Below are 24,932 nucleotides of genomic sequence, written 5' to 3' on the forward strand. Positions count from 1 at the left end.
TATGCACTGCTTGGTGTGCTGGCTAATTATGCCGGACACGTCACAGCACAGATTGCTCACAGCTTTGAAAAAAAATGCAAAGACAGAGGTGGAACAGTGATGAAGTGATTATGAATTCACTGCCCATGTGCTTTCATGAACCTTTTGGCACACAAGAAGGCCTTGTTGGTTTAACTATCCTGCCCTCGTGTAAACTTATTTGTCAGTCAATGGCTCTCTAATAATTCCATCTGTTAGTTTAGAGGAGGAAAGAAACTACAGTTGCTCCACATTTTAAACCCCAGGCAAGCTGCAGAAATGAAATCCCTGTCCGTTTAATAAAATGAAATACCCTTTCCGATCCGCACTGCACTGAGATAAGCGGTGCCAAAAAATAACACCGCACCGCACGCTACTAAAGAAACATTGTCACTCCACTATAGTTTCTGGTGGCTGCCGAGACTTTTATGGCCAATATCTGCAATATTGTTTAATCAATATATCATTTACAAAATGTATTGTTTCTATGGTCGAGTTGTATAAAATTCCAAAGGGGCAAATTTTGTCACATCGCGGTGAGGTCAAGTGGGTTTTTTGTCTCATCTCCGTGTCATGTCTCGTCACTTCCTGTTTTATTTTGAAAGATTAACTCCCCTCTCGTTTCAGATCACTTGCCCTTCCTCTTGTGTTCCAGTCTGATTGTCCCATGAGTGATTCCACCTGTTCTCCGTTTACCCTGTGTGTATAAGAGTTGACGTCTCCCCTTGTCTTGTGCCAGTGTGTCGTGTCTGTTGTATCCAACGTGCTTCACTCTCGCCTTCGTACAAACCTAAGTCCATGTTCCATGTCACAGTTCTGATCTCGCTAAGAGAGTTTTTGTTTTCTGATAACTTTTGTAATCATAGCCTTGTTAAAGAGCAGTTTAAGTTTTATAGCGTTATTGCTTTTTCCTCCGAGTGGAGTGATCTTTTGTATCAAGTAAAGTTTCATACCCTAGTGCCTCCTATTTTTACAAGAGAGGTTTTTTGTTTTCCTCCGCAGCAGGAGTGATTATTAGATTAAAGTTCAAAGTTTCAAAGCCTTTGTTTTTTCCTCCTCAGTGGAGCGATTATTATTTTTATAACTTTTCATAGATATACTTCTCTCATTTTGGGAGAAGTATATATTATTATTGATAACTTATATATAGTCCTTTTTTGTTCTCTCTTGGAGAGTTTGGACAACCTTGTTCCTCCTAAATAAAAGCTTTGGAATAACATCACCAGCTCCTGTGTCCTGCAATTCTCTGGGTGTGACAAATTTCACATGGTCTGCCTAAAACACGAGTGGTTCTTTTGATGAGGATAGAGAGCATCACACAATCTGAACGTTACCACTCTTTGTTAACTGACGTATGTTTAAGCATGAAGAGTATTAGGTACTAATCTACAGTCGAAGATCAGATGGCCTTTTTAGACAACCAGCTTCATTACTATAAATCAGTGGTTTTCAAAGTGGGGCCCACCACGGGGCGCTAGGGGGGCCTCAGAAAATTGGAGGGAAGATAAGAAAAAAATGCAAAAATAGAATCTAATTTTTTTAAAACATCATTATAAAAAATAGTCACATTTTTTTAATCAGTATTGTAAAATAAAATTTATAGCCTAATATATCATATCGAAATGTTATTTGCCATGCTTGTCTTTCTGATTGGCTGCCAGTCAAAACATCGTAGACCTGGCGGTTTGCGCCTGTTCTCAAGCTGCTCTGCTCCTCAAGCAAACGAGGTTTGACAGATTTTTGACTAGGAAGAGACCGAAGGAACAGACCAACAGCCCTGCTGTAGAGGACACTTCTGCAAAAAAAAAACTAAGAACTGGCCAACTAAAGTCACAAAATACATTAAGTTTGGCTTTACAGCTATACAGAAAAATGGCCACGATTGCCCGAAATGCGTCCTCTGTCTGGAGACCCTCTCAAATGAGTGTTTAAAACCTTCGAAACTTCAGCGTCACTTGATACCATCACATCCGGCAGAGTCCGAAAAAACGGTAGACTTCTTCAGAGGTAAAGGAGAGCATTTAGTCAGGCTATCTGCTGCATTCACACAGCAAGCTACTGTCTGTGAATAAAAGAAAGAAAATACGTTCTAAAAGTTGATGTTTCTTTACATATTTTGTGCATTGTCTGTGGTTTGCAAAGGGGGTCCCATGCCAGAAGCTAATACTTTTTGGGGGGCCTTGGCATGGAACAGTTTGGGAACCCCTGCTATAAATCATAACTTTGTAAGAGTTGAAATGCCCTTCTTGCTTCTTGGAAAAAGCCTGTTATCAGCAGAAAGTTATAGATTAAAGCTTCAAATAAAGCTTTATGAGGTGGTATATGGGAGACGTAGGGGGAAGCTCTTGGCATCATCACAGACACTAAGGCCCTGATTGTACCTGGCATTCATATGCATCTTGGTTGATCTGTTCTGAAGTGGACAGATGGAAGTACCTAAGTTCACATCTGGCTTTTGAATGCTTCTTGATTGACCTCGTGATCAGATCTCACCCCTCCCCCTCTATATGCAAATACAAATGTACAGTTCAGTTCACTTGCCTTGAATTAGTTCAGCAAAAATGACCCTAGTTCAAACGACCCATATTAAACACACCAGCTGCAACATTTAACATGTTTTATTTTCACCTACACAATTGTCCACAGGCTTGAATAAAATAAACAGCTAATAGCCGTGGGTATATGACTTGGTGTGTGACTTCTAATTGCTTTTTTCACTGGCAGGTCACTGTTCAGTTGTGTAGGGGGCCCTTCAGCATGTCCCAGGTCGCATTCCACAATCACACTACCGAGGCCACCTGTACCCAGACCACATCTAAATGTTGTCTGAGCTGACAGTACTGTTTCTTTATACGTCCTGGGAATGTTCACACGTGTACTTTGAGCTGGCCACAGGTGTACTCATGTTCTAGACACAAGTTATTGCCCAGCATGATCATGGTATCTAAAGCTTGGCTTTGTATTTCTGCAAACACAGCAAGAGTAAATAGCATAGGATGGCAGCAAACAATTGTTCCCTCACTGCCAATTACTATTGATACTAATTTTGAATGACAATCAATCACACCCAAAAAGAATTTCAATTGAAAAGTCTGTGATGTCCATAAAACTGTTTCTAATATGATGAAAATACATCTGTGATATGTTCAGAGAATATAAACCCAGCAGAGCTCTTAGATCCAAGGACTCAGGTCAGCTGGTCCAGTCCAGAGTCCAGACTAAACATGGAGAAGCAGCATTTAGCTGTTATGCTGCCAACAAGTGGAACAAACTGCCAGTGGAGAATAAACTTTCACCAAATGGAGACATTTTTAAATCCAGGTTAAAGACATTTCTTTTCTCATGTGTCTATGCATGAAATATCTTTTAACTTATCTAGACTGTTGCCTGTTTTTAAATTCATTTAAATGATTTTATTTGTTTCTCTTTATATTCTTTTATGCATTTTTAATGCTTCTTCCACTCCCTGCTGCAATGCTTTTATTTTATGTAAAGCACTTTGAACTGTTTGTACATGAAATGTGCTATATAAATAAATTTGATTTGATTTTGATTTGATTTGAAGTAACAAACAGCTGCAATTATGCGACACTGTCTGGAAACAACACATTCTCATCCCCAACTCATCAAACAAGGCTTACGCTACGAGCTCAAGAGCCTCTCGGGTCAGTTTCCAATGAACATGGTGCTTCTTTTTCGTCAGTGTCCACTGCCCAGGGAACTACTCTACAGCTGCATATTGCTCGTTGTCCTTCTGCAGTATCTGGTGACCCATCGGCTGTACAAATAGTAAACACTGACAGGAACTTGTCATTCTATGGTGCTTTGTCACGAACATGTACAGTAAAACAGACCACACAAGGAGGTCAGAGGGGTGGAAGGATATAGACATCACCCAAGCATATGTCTCGTGTTCAAGTCCAACTTTGAGACTGCTGTTTTTGACTTCTTTTTTTTGTCTTTATTTTGACCTCCTTCGCTCTATTGCTGTACTACTCTGTAAAATTTAGTAAGCATTCACTTAAGTTTAGGCAGTAAGAGTACTTGGTTAATGTGAGAACAACATCAGTTAGGCAGTCAAGTACATAATAAGAAGCACTTTATCAAAAAAAGGCGTTCCCGTGATGGTTACAATTCCAGCTTGGGAAACCTTGCAGGCTCAAAAGTCACGCTTTAGAGGTACCCTCTGTGTTCAACCGACACAGAGGGCCGCTGACTAAGCATCAGTTTGACGTCAGAATGTGACAAGTTAGAAGTGACAATGGGCTGCTGGGAGCAGAAGTACAGTTAAATCATTTTAAACAAATTGGGAAAAGCTGTTCCGTTGTAGCAGTCAGCATGATCTACAATGCAATGAGAAACATAACCGTCCAATTGGAGCTGAGCAAATAAGCTACATAGTCAACTCAACACCTTTTCTTAAAGTCTCAGTTTGTGAACAGGTAAAAGACAGATGACACATTTAACTCAGATATCTGCCAACTTAGTTATCAGACAAAAAGCAGCTGCAAGGACAATCGCACAAAGGAATTCTGGGTGAATTGCTCAGAAGTGGAGTAGATGTAGTGTGAAGGCATACAGCATGCTCAAAGCAAACATATCCCTTCCCTTCTGAACTTTGTACACAAAGATAAAATACATCAAATCTGTCAACAATTCCACCGATGACTGATGCAAGCCAAAGAGAAATGAATTATCTTAAGGTTAGGTGAAGGAAACAACCTACCAACACGTTCAGTGTTCGCTGCTGTAGTACTTTGGCATTAAGGCACTCCTCAGTCTTAAATGAAAAAAAACCCAAAAACATCACTTGAGTTGAATGGGCAGATTAACAGACGTCTGAAAAACAGAGCCTCAAGAAATCCACCACTGTGCAGTAAAGGGTAAAAACCTTACTCCACAGTTAGCAGCACCACCAACAAATGAATGCGTAAGCTGCACCAAAGCTCTCCTTTCCATGCACTCAATTTAAACATTTTCACTGAGCTCTTTCAACAGCAATCTAAGTTTCCACAAAGCCTCGCTATTCAGAGGCAGAAGATGATAAAATCAATGACTCAGACTTCCCTCCTGATCACAGTAAATCTCTCTTTTGAAACTAGAAACACACAGCGCCTTTTTTAGGGGAGTTAAAGTCTAATCTCTTCTCCTACCCCCCACTTCTCTTTATTTCTCTATGTGATATTTGATCCTGTGGCGATGTTTCAGGCTCTTTCACTTTGCTCTGTGGTGATTTGTATGCTTGTGACTGTGGGGTCCAGTTCTCTCATGCGTGATAAGATGGGGAATTATGTTTTTCGTGTGGTGGCAATCAGAATTTTCATGTAAAAACGGAAATAATCTCTTTAAGCAGATCACTCAATAAATGTATATGTATTCAAACATTGATCGTCGCAAAGGAACAGAAATTTTGGCCCAGATATTCGTTATCCAGATGCTCACTGGCTTCCAACAGAGGCAGAGACATCAGACTGTAGTACAGCTGATGGGTATTCCAAGTAATAGTACAGTCTTCCAATCCACGTGAAACAACACATTTAATAGGCCAAACATCTTTAAAACTAAACCAATCAATTAACAATTACACCACAACATAGACAGTACGTATTCCTGGTTTGATAACAAAGAAAGCCTAAGAGATCAAAAGGTAAAGTTGGCAGACTCGACTTGAAATATTAAGAAAACTATGCTGCCCAGAAGGAATTAAAATTTTAAGCCTAGCTCCCCAGATTCAACCTCATTTTTCTAATTTAAAAGAAAGAAAATTATGTCCTTGTGGCACATGATTATCCGGGGAGAGGACGGCGATTTCAATCTCACTTGAATTCTACATCTTACCAGAGGAGCCACAAAAGGATTATGCCTGAATATGTAAGATCGCATAATGTACACGGTGAGGTTGGTTAAGAGTAGTAGTGATTTTGAAACAGTGACATAGTTTTCGGTATGTGTATTTTTTGCAAAGATAAAGTTTCACAACTCAGCGAGTTCGTGTTATCATTCTTCCTCTTCCTTGCAAAAATGACATTTTTTACTGCCAGCACACAAACCCAGAGCCAACATCAACCCTCAAAACAAACTCTTGTACAAAATGAAAAGGATTTTTTGATCTGAGGGTTGAGACGCAGCCGCTCAGAGGAGGTCCAGTGTGTGTGTCTGGGTCTGTGTTTGTGCGGGGGGATTAGGAGCAGCATACAAATGTGAATACTTTCCCCCAGCTAAAATCCAGCTGGACTCAACTCTTTGGCAACTGCACAAGGGACAAAAGAATACAGGGAGGGTGCTGTCCCTATAGATTTTTCAGCAAACGGATTCAGGGTCAGTATTGGCCGCAAAGATTTCCTCTGACAGGTGCTTTACTGTAAACATGACTGTCCAGGATCATAACTGAATTGTATTATATAAATCTACCGTGTCACTGAATAACCTACTTTTTGACAAACTAAAGGCTTTCCTAAAACAATTTTATCCTCCTGCAGCAAATCAGATATTTTTAATATACAGAATGAATAAACAATCATAATATGCAGCCAGGCAGCTGTTGCAGAATAAAAATATCCAGAGATGCTTTTGTCATGTATAGCCATCTTGACACACCGAGTACATTTTTTCTGGGGGTGGGGGCATTTCAAGGCCCGTAAGGATGTATAGGAGCAACCATGTGTGTATGTGTGTATCTTGACAAATCATTTGTATGCATGTTGGGCTCTGCGACTTATTAGAAGCCACTAGGTTAAAGCCAATTGGCATCCTTTTATTGACGGTGGCGAGAAAAGCCAGTGTCAGCTCAATGAATATTCAGATAGAAGCTGAGCCTTGAGGGGACGTGGAGCAGCTCCAATCCTTTATCAGTCTTCCATCCTTTGAGGCCATAACCTACTCTTCGTAATCCAAATCGTCCCGCTTGCCACTGAATATATCCGTCTTTGTAACCTGTTCTGTTTTGCATGTTACTTTTATTCGTCATTCATACAGTACTTGCAGTAGCTGAGTGTTCTCCTTGCTCAGTTCCCCCTTGCTGTACATTTTACTGCGTGGGGGAATAATGAGAGCCAGCAGCGGTGGGTGGCCATGTGCGTCGCATTGTATAGGACTGCTGTGATTAATCGAGCTTGCCAAATAGAAAATGAAATGCCAGCAAGGCCGTGCTGTTCAGCAGGCTGTTGGTGTTTGCTTGAGAGCAAAAGAGAGATGAACGCACATGATCGACTTACTGACTTTTCCAGGTCCTTGTTCTCGGCAATCTGCCAAAAATGCTTAATTCAGTCGCTGATAGAAGATCGTCTTAATTGACTTGCTGGACTCAACTGATGTACAGTGAGTGGTCTGATGAGGGGATAAAAAATTTCTTGCAACACCCACTTCACCTCAATAACCAGAAATGGATGAGCAATTTGAGCTTCTATGAGGGTGAAAATAGATGAGATGTGTAAGAAAAACTGGTAGATACCAAGAACAGATGTACCAGATGTATTTGAGTATGAAATGCAATCATCCTGTCAACCTTTGTCACTCGTGGAGTCCAGGAGCTTAACGTCTCCGGAACAATGATTAAAATCAGCTGAAATACCTGTAATCAATATTAATTACTCAATTTATTTCAAAGACCAAAGACCATACCAAATGCCACTCAAACACAGAATAACTTACAAACCCTTAGACAACAACCCGATGTCTGCCTCTCTTCGCCTCAGAGACTAACACACCATCTGCACTGTTGTACCATGTCCACAGTTTTTCAGCCATTTAAGCATCTTTCTTCGTGTCTGGTCTCTCAGTGTCAGAGATCTCACTGACTATTTCACATGCTCTTGTCTCTTCTCATCCACAGACAACAAGCTACACATTGCCAATGCCACTCTCTTAACAAAGTTCTCACTAACCATAACCTCTAACTACACACAAACTTCTGCAGGAAGTGAACGACATTAGCGTAATAACAAGCAAACACTGCTTTGTTCACCTTTCAAATCTACATGGTCTTCCATTGAATACCGTAAAAAGACTCCCGCTCACTTCTGTGCTTGAGAGTTATGCCTTTTGTGCAATCGTACAGAGCACATCACAACTGGCAGCTTGAGGAGGATCTAGTATTTGCAATAGGATCTAGTATTGTTTTTGGTTTTTTTTGCTTGTGACACGCAGACGCAGCAGGGTGTGCTTTTGTAGCCACTGTGCTTGATGTTGGTTTGGTGTGTGAGAACCTAAAACCTGATCTTCCCTATTGGAACCCTTCACACAGATGGGGAATAAGAAATAGCCAAGTCAAGCTAGAAAACCCTATATGATAAAACATGTTGGACTGAGGGGAGCTGAAGATTTATAGTCTGCTGTAAACCATAAACCAGTTGTCATGGCTTTACTATCAAACGGTAATGATATGCATTAAACCTCCAGCACAGACCACAGAGTGTATGGATCCGGATAGCTTTTATATGACCCAAGCTGCACTATTATTTCATGAAATGTATCATCAACTCATTTCAATGTAATTTCCTATAAGGGGGTGTTGTATACTGCTTTGACTGTCAGCTTAAATCCAGTTTTATCATTCTCAAGTGTTGTAACGATTACTGACTTTCCATATTTCATAATCCCATCATGGCCGTGCCTTCTTTAATTGCTGAATGTTGACATCATGCTCCCAGCAGCAAAACAAAAGCTTTCCATTACCTATTAGAGTATCCATATGCCAAATGTGATTTAGTTCCCTTTTGAATCAGACGTTGCTCTTGGATGATAAGATGGGAATGTAGAGTCCAGGCCACAGACAACCACAATGTCATGAAAGGTGGGGAGAGAAGAGTGGATAATGGGAACTGAACATTTAACGTTCATGCTCCTTCTCAGACTGTTCATGTTAAGTCCCTTTATATAAATACATCAGCACCCTAAGGAAGTTGCAATCCAACTGATGAGAAGACGGAAACTAAAGTAAAACCCGTCAAGCATTAAAAGCAATTTGGTCTGTGATGTTCTCGGAAATCAGAGGTACAAATCAGGCATGAAACTCTTTCACCTTCCAAAACTCAAAGGACCTTTTCAATCAGTTCTGAACAGAATAACACTCTTAAGATGTTTTCAATGGGTTGAGGCCTTAATGTACACAGAGATAAAACACCCAGCTCAATCTCATTGCTGCCTCAAACAGCATAATGGACAAACTTGGTCTCTCAGCATGGCAGCCAAAGATCTACCACAGTGATAATCTAATGAGGTAAAGAGCCTTTGGCAAACTATTATCCCCATAGAGGAAGGGAGTGTAGGAAGAAAAAAACAATTGAGCTAATTTTCAATGCAGCTCTGGGAGGAAATACCATATACAACATGTATAGAATGTAGCTAACACTGTATGAAAACACAATAAATCACTCTGTTGGGGATGAAGCATAGGAAGGCGTCTAAACAGGAGAGTAGCCAAGAATGTTACAGATTGGGGTTGCATGGTGTAGACAAAGATGTACACACAATAACATATGTTTCAACATACTGTATCTCAAGGGTATTGGTATATTCAGTGTGTGTGTGTGGCAAACACTTACAATACACTGAATGCACACAACCCTCCACAACCTACAGGCCACCTAACCACCATAGTTTACATGACAGCAGACTCCCAGTTCGTCCCGATCCCCACAGCATCTATAGCCTGACAGCAGATGGGCTAACAAACTGTCTGAGATGACCAAAGCAAGAGGCAGGCAGAGCCACTGAGTGATCTTCAGGGTAATTGGCTGGAGCAGCTGAAATCACCAAAGGATGTAAATGTTAGCAATTCTGCTGGATAGTGAGTCAAGTTCCACCAAACTCAGTGGCTGTCCCCTGAATGAAAACTCGCTGTTTGATAAACTGGTGAACACTCTGTGTCGGGACTTGTCTGCCAGGATAGGAAGGGCACGGTGTGATGTCAAAGCAAAGGATGCAAGAGGAGCAGAGTGGAGCAGAAGGAAGTCCAGGTCACCAGAAAGTGGTACAACCAACATGTGTCCACCTTTGCAGCATATGACTTAACACAGAATTTTGGGTAATTTTTTTTTCTTTTTGTAAGGATTCTGCAAGCACTGAGGCTGTTTATATGTAGGGCTCTGTATATCAATTTTCGAGTAATGTTGTATATGCACATACTGTAAGACTAGCCTCTAAAATCACATTTCACAGTCCATTTCGATTTAACATGACAAAATGATAAACATGTCTGTCCAGTAAAGAAATAAATTAAAGAATATAGAAAATCTTTTTCAGCAGTATAGTGATATCATATACATTGGTACACTACTGAATACACAGCTGAATGTATTTGAAAGTGCTACACTTAGGAATCAGATCAGATGTCACTTTTAAACTAATTTTTGTTTGGCTTGTCTCTCAATTAGGTAAACTCCTTTCTTTTTGTTCTTGTCTAAATATCTGTCCTCCTTCATCAAACTTGACTGTTTTGTCCAACTTTTTAGCCAAACTAAGCTAGAATTAACCAGAGAACAATGGTGGCAAGCACAGATAACAGGAGAGCATTTGTCATAAGATGGCACTCCAATCCCAACAAGCAACCCGACACATGATGTTCCTTTATATTCGCTATATTGGCTGCAGGTCTGAAGCACAGTAGGAGTGAAAGTAAGTGAAATATAGTCTGTTTTTTTGGAGAGACACGGGCGTTGGCTGGTTATTCCCTTGTTACTTTTTATTTTGCTGTATGCTCGATTTCTCCTAGATTTAGATGTTAGTTCAGAGCCAAGACACCACTCAATGACCGCACACAGCTGTAAGGACTAACAAAAATAACTAGTACAGAAAATTTCATTTTATTTATCTGCTGTAATGCTTTGTAATGTGATGAACCAAGTTTTCCACATCTACATAACCTTCTATTGCTAAACTGTGTTTGATGGGAATTGGTAACTTGACGTTCTTACTCTCCTACAAAGAAAAAAAGAAAAAGATAAGAAAGTGGATTTCTTTATCAGTAATTTGTATAAGGCTTACCAAAAAAGAAGCTTAGAAAGTAAAGAAAAAAAGAACTTGTTTATCTAGCTCTAAAGGAAAAAAAATAGTCAAAATTCCCTTTAAAGGTAAACTAAATGCAGAATCATTTGGAGGCTATTTGGAGAAATGTCCAAATTTGAAAGGGCGTTTGAGCAAATAGTAGCAACCAAATACACCATTTAGTTGAAATCTAGCAAGCTAAAAAAATCCCTGAAAGGTCACAAGTGTTTCGAGAAGTGTTGCTTTTTATCTATGACACCCCTCTGATTTTTTTGAGAATACCAACACAAGGTACAGTTATGAAGAACAGATTAAGCAGCACATTACCGAACTGGCCTTTTTTGAGCTTGAAGCCTTGTCAAGAGGGTCACACATTTTACCACATTTCGAAAGAGAGCAGTGTGCAACTTTTATTTGACATCTAACAGCGAATCTGCATTGTTGCTAACCAACTGAGCTAACAAGCCAAGATGTTCCACCTTTCAGGAGTTAAAGTTTTTGCAAATGTGCCTTACAGAAGTAGGGCCAATCTTTTCCTTTACATTAATAACGTAGACCGCGTATATGACAGAAACAGATCCAACCACTGTGAACTCACCCATTAGTTTGGAAACGGCGGCTTTGAGGCCTCAAGCTCTGTCTTCCAGCTTTTTCCATCACAGTCCTTTAAGAGTTATAAATTACCATGTTGGACAAGAAGGTGGAGATGAAGAGTGATTCAGAAAATATAATTGGACAAAAGTGGGCATCTTTGAGGCCTAATTGCCTTTTAATTAGGGGATTATTTTCAGAAGGGCCGCTAACCCACTGATGAAAAGTGAATCTAGCTAATGACACCATACTGACTTAAGTGTCATGAGAGAGTTTGATGCTTTTTGAATGAGACTCTACGAGAGCCAGGAGCGTTTTGGAGCCAGCAGTGAGTGTCCATCTGCCATGTTGCACTATGAGGAACTTCTGCATGGCTGATACCAGATGACGATGTCCATCTTTTCATTATTTCTATGCTGTCAGTGATTAATACTTATTCTACATCACTGTAGACAGCTGGCCCATATGCAATGTTCTTGAAACTTCTTGCTGCCAGCACACAGACTATTTCGTTGTATTTCTATGAAATTTCTTGTGACACATTAAAGGGACTGGCATTCAGTTCTGCACCTATCAACAGTGATGTAGACATAATCACTTATTGGAGAAAAATAATTTCAGCTGAGTTTCAGTTGCTCGAGAGTGAGTGCAACTGGAAATGGGAAGACTTTTTTTCCAATAATCCTGACAAATGTGGGGGATTATTAACACAGTATTTTCTCCTAATTGAACAAATTCATGTTGGCCATGGATTTCTCAAGAAAAATGTGCTAGTCAAAAAAGAATGGCACCTCTTTCTTTCCATAAATCTGGTTTGAATCACATAGAAAACATAAATCTTGCATGGTGGTGAGAGAAGAAAAGATGCAGTGTTAGCTGTAAAAAAAACAAAAACAGAGACAAGTGAGGCAAGTGGGGGTACAGCAGACCTCTTTCACAGCTGCAAGAGGTGTGCCTGCAATGCCAACTCGCTCCATCCATCTAATTTTGCTTAAACTGTGAGGAGAGAAGGGCGAGCACAAACACATCACCTGTCATTCTTCCTCACCACAAATGAGCAAAGGAGATTTGTCTCAAAATTAGATTTGCATTGGCGGAACTCAAAAACATAAAGCAAGACCATTAAAAAAATAAATGTTACAAAAAACTCTACCCATGCAGCCCTGGTATTCTCTCTTTACCTAAACTGATAACATTACCCTGGGAAATAATATTATGCATGAAAAGCACGTGAGTAATGTACACATACTAAGACAGACCTACAGCAATCTGTAAAACAGTAGGCAGTCCTGAAGAGACGAAGTTTCCCACAGAGTGCCACTCTCTCTGTGGGGAGCACTAACAGCAATAAGCACCACAGCAAAACACTGAAAAGAAGATCCTCAATTCTTTCATTTATTATTTATTTACTTTTTTGGTTTATGATTTATCGAGACTGAGAACACACAAGCAGCTCATTCAGATAGACACGCTGAGATTTTAGGATCACTCCAGAAAATGCACCACAGGAGATTTCTCTCTCAATTTATCCTCGTGGATTTCAGCAAATTCTGTGCTCCTCTGTGAAACTAAAACGCCACAAGAGCCAAGCCATGGAAAATTAAATCTTACTCCCACCGCATTAGGTACAATAAAAGTGTAGGGCAAATTTTTGACAATATTTTCCATTGGATTTATCTCAGGAGGTATCGAAATAGAAAAGCTTGACCGTGTCTCAAAAAATGAATTTTCACTCTGCCAGTTGAATTTATGTGAACAGTTACCATTCAGCATTTGGATGACATGTTTCACACAGAAAAAGGCCTTTTTTCTTCTGACAGCTCAGAGGGAAGGACGCAGCAACACTTAATCCAGTCAGGAGCAGGAAGACAATGACGATTTTCAAAAAGAAAACGCCAGATTTGAAAGTAAAGTGGACACTTTGGCCAAAGTCCCTAAAAGCCATATGAGAGCAGTTTGTTTCTATCTTAAATACAACTAATAACTCACATATTATCACATGCCACAGTCTGCCAGTCTGGTAAATGTCACTGTCTTTTTGAAACTTCATCCTGAGAGTTTAGTGGATGCAATTAAACAAACGGCAGTTCACATTTAAATGCCGGGTGTTGCCACCAGCAAATGCCTTTGGAAAAAGATGTGAAAATGGGAAGTTGCCTGGCATTACCATCCAGCCTAAGCAATCGTGCTGCTGCAGTCAGGTCCTTCCAAGAGCGAAGAGTCGATCTCTGCGGTTAAATTTCCAATTTTCCAGTTTAGCCCATCTAGGCTCAATCTCATGACTGTGCCTTCTCGATGATTGGCCCATATATCCTATTTCAGGTATAATCCTAAATGCCACTTGACTCATTCCATTCTAAAATGATTCTCAGTCCAGTCTGATGAGCTTCAAGGCACTTTGATCAATCAGTGTCATCTTGATTATTAGTCATGGCCTGAATCATAAATAGTAGAAAGCATTACGCAGCACTGCTACAATAGGTAATATTTTAAGCTTGCTGACCAATTGTAACTATACCGTTACTGCCATGTTTTCCATATCGATGAATTGTTTACTTAGGGCACACATCTGCGGCACTTTCACTTTTTTAAGCACAAATGTGAAAAGTTTGAAGAAAACATGGAAATATCAAACAAAACTTAGCCATATTAATTACAAAAATCAAAAGAAGTCAAATTCAAGGTGTCATATTCAATGAAGCAATACAGATATATATCAACACAAACACTCCCTGAGTCTCCCCATAGCAGCATCTGCCTCAACAGCAGCAGCAGCAGGTCTAGCTCTGCAAACAGGCAATGATCAGAGTGCAGGGGGCAAGACGGAAGGGAGAACTTACAGCTTTTATTTGTTCGGATTTTGGCTTAAGGTGCTGTTACACCACTTAATCTACCGGTCCACCGGGGCCTAAGGTCACGGCGCCCTAGGACGGTCTGAATAGCAAAATGCTGCTCAAATCCCCCAACAGCCTTGAGCCTGCACATACACACTACTGTACATGCACCATGGTTCCTCCATTCAGTCATTCCCCCTGCTGCACATGATGTACACAACTCTTCCTCTTGCAGTTTTATATTATATGAAATTAGCACAAGGCAGACTGTCGCAACGTAACACATTTGCTGTGTTGCTGATCTCCAGAGATGAGGTGAATCTAGGAGACGTAGCTTCACATATTCGACAAAAATTACAAGCTTATTTTTGTGCTGCAGGCTTTTGTGGCACACTGCTGAATTCCACTCCTTATAGCCTACCCCACGTCCCTCTGCATCCTATCACCACACAAAAGAATTTAGCACACTGATGATTGCTCAGTATCATACATTCACGTTTCCATTATTTCACAACTAAATGATCGTTTTACCAAGGATATATTAGGGAAGAATAATGAACAGAAAAGAGGAGAAGAAGAAACAAAAGTCAGATTTTTTCTTTCTTTCTGCAAATCCAAACACAGTCTTGTTCATCGAGCTTGAGGTTCCCAGTCTTTTGCTGAACAAATATTTGTGTGGGTGGAATGTTGCTTATTCCTCTGTCTCCAGCTTCCCTCTCTGTATTGACTGAAAAGCCTTTTGAAAATGGTCTCGATTGCTGCGCATTAGAGTTTGATGACGTTTGGGATACACTTAAAGTGGCTCTGCATTTTGGCAAATTTGGGACACTCAATGTAAACTTGGAGGAACAAACTGATATTTAGTTAGATCATTTTCTTGCTCTTGCCAGAAGTTAGATGAGAAGATAAACAAGACTTTTTGAAGATGAAGTTACCACTGCTTCCACCTATAGCCTACTTACTTAGTGCAGAGACTGAAAACTGATGATTTCTTAGAGTCAGGTTTTGATGTTGCTCAGGGAGCTTGCACAATGTTCAACATCATTTGAATAGTTAAAAGTTCAAAATTAAATCAACTGATGAGCTAAAACCTCCGACCTCCCATCGATGCAACACCCAACCAATGCAGCTCCTCAAACTAAAAGTCATACAGTTTCTTACAGGAAAAAAAAAAGAGTTGCTTTTGTTAGTTGCTGTTTGAATAATTTGCTTTGAAATGCTAATTTTTTCTCATTGCCTCATAAAACTCCTTCAAATGTTCTTATGGATTTGGTTAAACTGTAATGGTGGTAATGGTAGCTGGGCTGCCTATAATGGCACGAAGATGAGCCATGCTGAAGTGTTGAACCGTTGTTTGCATAGGACAACATGCAGCGTTTCAAAGGTGAAATAAACACAGCTGTACACATTTGGTGTTGCAAAAAAAGATGGGAGCCACCTGGATTTTTTTGACAAATAAATTGTGGATCTCATCACTGGGGCTCCAAAGTTCATTTGGTATCTGCTCCGTGGAAATTTAGCGTCTGCTATATCAGCTTCTCTTCCTTCTTATGATGCCACATGATTGAAAAGCATCTGCAGAACTTTCATTAATTTAAGTACTTCAAAATACACATTATTAAACACATTTTACAGTATGGTTCCTACTGCGCTGAAGTTGTCCAAAGTAGATGTGCACATGTTAAGGAAAAAAACATATCAAACACATGGATTATTATATAAAAGCCTGCGGAGGATGAAGTTGAATAAAAACTGATGATACACAAAGAAGTACATTGGTCATGGGCATTTTATGGAACATTAGGAAAAGATAAATGATCAATTATTTTTTTTAAGAATATAAGCCACAGCTGTGCAAACAGCTGACTGATGTATTTTGGATTAAAGCAGCATACCTTCACTCTTTACTCTGAGTCCAACAAGCGGATGCTAGGCCCCGAGTCAATCATCATGCGCTACAAAGAAGCTGTCTATGCTTTTGTGAGGAAAAATGTCAAAAGGGGAACTGCAACTATTCCCACCGCAGATGATACAGTCTGCTTGCACTATGTGTCCATCATTACGCAGTCAGTTTAACCGGTACATGAACATCCATTGGGAGGAACACAAGTTCCATCTTGCCAAAGATTATGCATATTTTTCAAAGGAGTCATCCATTACAGATGTCCCTTTTCAGCTTTGAGTGTGTGGAAGACTTCCGCTGTAAAGATGAGCATTCTCACCTTCCAGTAAATTTGGTTTGAAATGCCTTTTATACACTGCCCACTCAAAGCAAGAGAGATGCGACTTTGTTTCGCATCAGCGTCCGATGTGTAAGTGCAGAGGCAGAAGGGGGGGGGCTGAAGCTGGTGCACCACTGATGTGCCTCTGACGTGGGTAGGTTAGGTGGGTGAGGAGGGGGGGCTGTGATTTTTTTTTTTTTGTAGCTACAGTTACTTGGGCTTGAAGGAAAATAGGTTGGAAACCATTGCAATATATGATCCTGGATATTGTGAGATTCCACTCACAGTGGTGCTTACTTATTTAGTCAACAAGTGCATTAAGCTCTGAAAGGAGAAATCTGTCCCTCCTGCTTCTGAAATGTCTAAGGAAAGAAAGCAAGACAGATTCATGCCATCTTTGTTGCACCGTTTTTTCTATTCCATTCAGAAGAGGGCCATGTTAATTAACATGGCTAGCAGAGCAGATGCACATGTGAGGCATTATTCAGATTGCCAGGTTTCAGAGTATCAAGTCGAGTGAATTCAAGACTTTTATCTTCTTTAATTATGTAAATCATATGCCACGGATATCTCCTATCAAGTCAACAGGCAAAGCATTTTTTCTTTCCTCTCAGCAAATTTTGACTGAGGCTCCCAAGAGAAGCAGGAGGAATAAAACAATCCTTCAATTGCATATTACAGGAAAAGTATTCCAGATGATTTATCTCCACCTATCATGAACTAAAAAGAAATAAAATACCAAAGATTGTTGATCTTTTTCAGCAGTAATATTTTTCTCTAACCACTAGACCTTTTTTTCACAAACAATCAAAGTTCAGAGTCTCAGAAATTAGATTTTAAACAAACTCAGAATCTAAAATTGGGCAGAACTTAATTCTAACATTTATAATGGATAAATTATGACATATTGTATTTTATGCTTATTGCTTTCTCATCAGGAGATGAGAAAACTTATGAACTTAATCTAAATCTAAACCACCAGCAGCTTATTAGTTGAAAAGACCATATGGAAATCTTCTCAGTTGAGCTCAACAACAAATAAGACACATGTTCAGTAAACTTCACGGTATCTTGGGGCACACACTAACACATAACCTCAAGCTGCTCCATTGCTATATAGAGGCAAGATAAACTAGCATAGAGAGAGGAGTTCAAAAACCATCTACTGTGACACACACTATCTATAAGCATGAAGGCCTTCATTTCAAGTTAATGCAGATTAAAGGGTATCTAATACACATTAGCCTGAGGACTGATGTTCATGTTTGATATGGTAAACATATGTAACAGCAGTGACATAAAAGCTCAGAGTCAATCTATTTACAATGTTTTGTTTCCAACGTTTGTCAGTCATGTTGAGCTGACTACAGTTCATTATAGATTTCCTTTTAAGTGGCCTGACCCTGTTGCACATTGACAAAATTAAACCAGGATTTCTTGGTAAAAGCATGTACATGTTATCTCAAAATAAGTCTTCTTGAGTTGTTTTACAGGCATGTAATGACTCTGATATACAAACAACCAGTGCTGCAGGAAGGTATAAGTACTTGCGTCATAAAAATAAATCTTCCATTTTATTTTGTCAGCATTCTAAGTTTGTGTTATGTTTGCTGGATTGTTAAAATGACACTTTGACCATATAAATGTGTTTGTACCATCACTGCTCAGAGCAACATTTGATCAATTGCTGGAAATATAGATACTGAAATCACAATGAATTGACCTTTTGGTTGACACTAGACATCTACTAACTTCAACTTCTAAACCTTTATTAGCCTAAATCCAGACTAGACATATAAAGACAGAAAGATGTACGCTAGACTTGGAATCAGTCTAACATTTGCTCGACATCAAACTACCTTGTTTAATGTTTTTTTTTTTTTTTTTTTTTTTTTTTTAATGAAATAATACAATACAACGCCAGTATAATGCAGTCCTCCTACTCAGACAGAATGATAATAATAAAAAATAAATTAGCATAATAGCTTCACTTAAAAGCTTGTGATTGTTTTGACATGTTTTGGGGTGAATTAATATATAGAATAGGTCCAACAGTTATGTCTGTGTGAATGTTGCAATGTGAAAAACTTTTTCTGTGTTCTCTTTTCATGTATCCCTGGATATGCTGACAATAGACTTTTAACCTTTTTAAACTGTTGCCTTACGAACCTGCGTCCACCGCCATTTCCCCATATGTTCTGTCTTGCTCGCTTCAACCCTAATTCAGGCTAATTCTTGGCATAAAAACCTGCAGCAAGTACATTTCCCTAAATTATTGTGTACTTCATTTGATGGGAGCCACACCTTTTTTCAATTTTTTAAATTCACACATCCAAACAAAGTTTTAAAAACCTTACCAGGTCTATCTGACACATTGCCATTATTTATTTCACAGAAGTGAAAAAAATAAAATGCAGAAGCAGCTTGTGAAAAACAAAGTAGATGCCGCGATTCAATAGCTTGTAAAACCACTAGTAACAGCAATATCTTGAAGTAATCATTTTCTTTACAACATTATCAGTCTCTAACTTTTTTGGGGAGTAACTTTGGCCCACTCCCCTTTCAGCATTGCTTCAGTTCATTGCGTTTTGTTGCATTTATTTATGCACATCTCCCTTGAGTATCTCTTGAAGATCCACCAGCTTTTAAATCAGGTTGAGGTCTGGACTCTCACTGGACTATTGCAATATCTTGAGTCTTTTCTTCCTCACTCATTCTGTTGTAGATTTGCTGCAGTACTCGGGTCCAGTCATAGGACCCAATTTTAGCCGAGCTTTTGCTGTCGTACAGATGAGAGGAGCTTGTGTCCAACTCAATGACTGCAAGGTGCCCAGGTCCTGTTGCTGCAAAACCAGCCCAAATCATCAGCCCTCAACCACTGTGCATGACAGTTTGTATGAGGTGTTTGTACCAATATGTTGTGTTTGGTTTTGTCTAAACATGCTGCTGTGCATGATGACCAAACATCTCCAGTTTGGTCTTGTCTCCAAAGACATTGCTCCAGAATTCTTGTAATTTGTTCAGATGTAACTTTACTAACCTAAGCTGATGTTTTTCCTCCTTGGCACTGTTTACACACGGCTGCTTCAGACCAGGAAATTGAAAAAAAAACTTGTGCTTTTATGGAGGTGCTCACACTTGCTAATGATCAATTAATCAAGGGCATTTAATCGTCAGCACCTGGCTGCTACTTATCCTCTTGAATCCCATTGAAGCAGTAAGGACGTACCTCGTTTGTCACACCGCTTCTGCATTTTGTCTTAGTTTTTGTTAAACAAATAATTACATAGTATAATATGACCTGTGTTGTGGTTTATCTAAATTTGTATTTGGTTAAATTTAGGACCACATAAGGACACAATGATTTTATTTTTTATTATGTCAAGTAAAATCTTAGAACTGAAAGAAGGTTTATTTTCTTTTTCATGTCACTGTAAGTTAATGTTAGTTAAAATACAGTGGGAATAGTAAATCTCATACTACTTAGCTGGTCTTGCTGATAAAATGCACCAAACAGCACATATCACAAAAGCATTTCTAAAAAGTAAATCTTGAGGAGCAATTGATCTGTAAAGCACATTTTCAGGATAAGGGATTCATGAGTTTCTTTTCAGAAACTTTTATTTGATTTTTCTTTCCAGCTACCATCTGAATTATATTGACATTACAATGAATTACATTTGACAGGGTAACACTGAGACTTTTACTGTGACTTCATAGATAGATCGAGCTCGATTTACCAGCCTAACAGTTTTTTTTGCTACTGGCCGCACTTTTTCACAGTAATTTCTTATCAAGAGCTTAGCCGTTCGGATTTCTTCAGAACAACACAGTCATTAGAAATAAATCTATAGCCCCTGTTCACCTCAGCAGCTTTTCCCTCAATAGCCTGCAGCATGTAGCATGTTTATTGGATGAAAGGTCTTTGTACTTTATTCATGTTCATCACATAAACGATGACAAACTCAAATGTCCAATGGCAAAATGTCCCTGAAGGTGCAGTAGATGTGGAGACAAAATGGCATACCCTTCATGTTTGCTGGCACTGTGCCTTTCAGGGCTCAAACGCACTTAAAAATGTGATAGTGTTAATAAACCCAGTCAGGTGTGGATGAAGGAATATCAAAATCATTGTGATGACCTGATTCTTTGTCATAAATAGTCACGCTGCCTCAGTAATGGGATTCCAACTAAAATTGGGGAAAATTATGAAAGCCAAAGGTTTAACATGCAACCAAAGTGACAAAGGTAGTGTTCGACAGTACTGGTTCATTTTCTGCTCCCTGTAAACTGAGGAGTGGTGTCAAGGACACCATTTCACATCATTAAAAAAAGAAATCCCCAAAAACAGAGAATATGTAACAAGCAAAGCCATCACAAGGCAGACAGTGACAGCATAGTGTCAATGGTAATACTGGTGTGTTGACAGACAATCAGCACAACTGAAAATGGCTTCCTGAAGGTTGAGAACGAAGCTTTGTCTTTGTTATGCATTTGGTGTCTGTGTGCTGTTAGAGCAATAAAGCACGGATCTCTTAATTGAGAGGAAAGAAATCGAAACAAGTAGTGCAGCAAAAGAGCAACAAGGAGAACAGGAACATACCTGCAGTGAAGTTGTAACGTGCTGAAAATCCGACCCCTTCCAGTTCTCCATCAGTTACAAATTTTATCCACAGGTATCGGCCGCTACTCCTGATATCAGGTGGGCTTTGCTGACCACAGTATCGGCCGAGTATTGGGGAGAAGCCAAACGGTCCATCCCGAACCTCAATGTTGTCAAATTTACATTCCCAAGAGGACTCGACTGAGTAGTTCTCCTCAAAATGTAGATCAATACACTGCCTGGGGGGAGCTGTAAGATACAATGAAAATAATTAGCACAAAAGCACAGAGTAAAACATTGGTTATGCTCTCATTGATTAATCTGTTTCATTATCAGCACATCCACAGATTCAATTCGCACCTCCAATCCAAGCAGTGAGTCAGTTAATTTATGAAAAACGCCAGAGCTCTTCATTCCACATTGTCCTTGGTAATATTTTTAATCAGATTATGTGCAATTTTATTACAGATTTCAACAAGAAAAATTCCTTGCTCTCAGATAAGCAATACATTCACTCATTTGTGGATTTTCCAATCAGGAAAACCACAGGAATTCACATGAATCTATAATACAACATCACCTTACCTTATCCGTTTTTTTTTTTCTTGGAAACCGCTGCCGTATTTACCTTCAAGGATGTAAACACACTCTGTGTTCGGGGGGTATTTGCTTGGGTAATTGGGAGAAGTAAAGAGCCCTCCTTCTGGTTCTTTCACCCATGCTCCACACTGACCTGCAGGCTTCACGCCAGAATTGTTTTTCACTAAAACAAACAAAAGTCGAAGATTAAAGCTTTGAAAAGAATATATTTATGTAAAAAAAAAACAAAAAAAAACATGAGTTTACCTGCAGCTGAATCCTTTTTTGTTGCCCCAGACAACCCAAGTATGAGTAGACTTGCAACGACTGTAACATCACAGAGATAAATACATATTTTATTGAGGTTTGAGTCAGCAAAGCCCTCATTCCCAGTACTGGATCGTATGCACTACTCAGCAACATTATGATAATGCTAAACCTTATGAAATCATAGAGGCAAAAAGTGTGTGAGATGAGGATGATAGAACATAAGAAAGGTAAACAGGTAAACAATTATAAGAATAATGTGTTTTTCTTTTCCAAATAATTATCAATCACACACCTGGATAACCAAAACACCAATATGGCATGCTTAAAAATCTGTTTCTTCTTTATTTGAGGATTCTCTGCCAACATTTTAAAAAGCCTCAACAACTTACATCGTGACCTTCAACATTGGGTTTACAGCCTGCGTGGCATTTGTTTTGTTTTTTTTACCAATAAATCACTTTTCTGCATCCTAGTTTCACTTTGATCTGTTGCTTTGATATTTATGGTCCACCCTCAACTGATTAAAGGATTATTGGAGTCCTTTTGCCAGAGTGTGAGGCCAGCAATAAGAGCTTTTGAGCAAGTGAGCCTCAGCTGATAAATAAGGATGTCTTACCGTGGTGGAAGCTGTGCCCATGTACCATGTCTGTTCCTTTCACAAGCGGCTTCAGACTCAACTAATTCCATTTAGATTTAGGAATACTTAAAGAGAAAAAAATGACTGGTGAGTTTTTGTTTGTTGTTTTTTCTTTCCTTTATTTGATCAAATTCACACGTTCATGCCATACGACCTCTTGGTGGAACAGAAAAATACTCCTTCTTATGATCTCAAGTGAAAAGCAATCCTCTGATGTTTCGCAAAAAACTAATCACCAGTTTCATATAAAACCAAAAACAGTTCCAAACACTCGCCCGATTTCCATCCAAACGTTTCTAATACCCTTTGGTGCTTTTGGTGCACTAAAAAGATTAATAGTCCCTTCATCAGCCCTTCTCCAATCGCTCCACCTTTGCGATCTTCTTTGGGAAAATATCACGGACAGCCTTGTTTTGTCCTCTTTGGTCCCTCTATCAGGAGCGAGGATCCTTCAGAAGCACGCGAGCCCACGAAACACTCATCTCTGCGGCGTTTGCTTACTCTTTTGTGGTGCGTAAAAAATCCCAAGACGAGATGGCTGGGGGTTTGTTTTTTCTTTTAGAAAAAAATATCGATTTATGTTTAAGTGGAATCTCTTGCGGGTTTCATCTGTCGCCTCGGTGTTTCTCCATAGGCAGCCGGTGGTGATCTGAGTGTGCCCCTCTGCCTTGGCTTCTGTCAAATGAAGAGTCCTCGCAGCCAGCAGGTTAATGTGTGATCTCCCTCCTCCTTTCGTTCATTCAGCGCAGACTACAGCCGACCTATGCGCAACGATGCTCGCGCACTTTCGACGCACGCGTCGAAAACTTCTCTAAGAGAAGGCATCCACACTCGTGCATGTACGTACAACAGAGGAGGAAATAAAAGTGAAAAGGGGAGGGCAAATGTGTGTTTGTGCGCGCGCGCGCGCATGTTTGAACAATAAAGCACGAGCTGCAAAATTCATCTCAAGTCGAGGATGTAAGAAAAAAATAGAATGGTAAGCAAATAAGGCAATGAGAAAGGATATAAGGCAAACATGGGAATCCAGTATAATGAAATAGACCAGAACCCGAAAACAAATAGAGACTCAAACCATATCCTTAATTTGTTTAAACAATCTACATTTCTTGTTTACTCATTCAGGACACCATTTGCTGTATTTGGGATGTATCCTAAAACACAAATAGCTTCACAACTGGACCTGCCACCCACTTTGAGGTTTTAATCACAGGCAGATATACATTTTCTTCTCCATGCTTTCAGTCTTTACAATGAACAGAAAGATAAATGATGTAGGCACAGAAAGGGCTCATTTCCCTTCTTTTTTTTTCAAATTAGTGATATTCTTTTCCTGCAGTATGCATGTCAGGATGAATCCACACTTATGGTGAGTGTGTCGTTGCTCTCACACCTGATGACAAAGCTGATCAGAGGGTGCTCAGGGACATCTCAGGGGCTCAGACTCCCAAAATAGTCTTGGCACCCAGGAGACAATATCCATCTTCTGATACTCCTGCTGCAGAGGCAGTTTTGGACTCAATCCCTCAGTCCGTATGTCAAATCTACTGGTTAGCATATGGCGTCCAGTTTGGATCAGCCAGAATTCAACTGTTAACGACAGTAGCTATTGATGCAACAACTTTGTTTATATTTGTGTGTCTTTCAACTGGAGGAATCATCCCGAGATTTCCAAAATAAAAATAAAAATAGCATCATAAAAGTCCTCCTTTTAATTACATCATGCCCGACAGACTGCCGTTGTTACTGTAAAGTGTTTGGTTTTCCAAGACGTAATGTAGACTTTGCTAGTGTACATGTGAGAGTGGGAAATGTCAGAACTCTTTTCAACTGTTAGGCTCCTGTTAATCTGTTATACAAAGTGATTTTATACAAATACATACAAACAAACAAACACACAAGAATTTAAGCATAGCCACTTACTCTGTCTACAGAGTACAATAAACTTCCATGACGCCCAATCCTCACTGCAAAGTGTAGCTCGCTCTGCTCTCTCCAAAATTTGACAACAAAAAAAACCGTTTGGCTGAAAGATTCCAGAATGTCAATTTATTTACAAAGGCAAAGCCTATTACAGAGTATTGAGTCTGAAGGGATGTTGGCAATATCTGAGATACAATACAATGCAGTGCCCAAAGCGTGTTATTGATTAAACGAGGTGCTACGTCATTTGACAACTTTATAAACACAGCTCC

General features: G+C 39.5%; 1 protein-coding gene across 7 annotated transcripts in view; it reads right to left on the minus strand.

The window, feature by feature from the left end:
* The window catches only part of neto1l (neuropilin (NRP) and tolloid (TLL)-like 1, like), a 91,455-nt gene extending 67,883 nt beyond the window's left edge, over positions 1-23,572 (minus strand). For all 7 annotated transcript variants that reach the window (XR_012767700.1, XR_012767701.1, XM_075452144.1 and 4 more), the window contains exons 1-4: positions 22,717-23,572; positions 22,098-22,157; positions 21,880-22,014; positions 21,252-21,500 (exon numbers count right to left, since the gene is read on the minus strand). Coding sequence is in view for 5 of the 7 variants with exons in the window: in XM_075452144.1 (XP_075308259.1) it covers positions 21,252-21,500; positions 21,880-22,014; positions 22,098-22,157; positions 22,717-22,744 (472 nt within the window). In the remaining 2 variants the exon portion in view is untranslated. The remainder of the gene's footprint in view (positions 1-21,251; positions 21,501-21,879; positions 22,015-22,097; positions 22,158-22,716) is intronic.
* Positions 23,573-24,932: the final 1,360 nt, after the last annotated feature.

This window comes from Odontesthes bonariensis, chromosome 20 (genome assembly GCF_027942865.1).
Source record: "Odontesthes bonariensis isolate fOdoBon6 chromosome 20, fOdoBon6.hap1, whole genome shotgun sequence".
NCBI lineage: Eukaryota > Metazoa > Chordata > Actinopteri > Atheriniformes > Atherinopsidae > Odontesthes > Odontesthes bonariensis.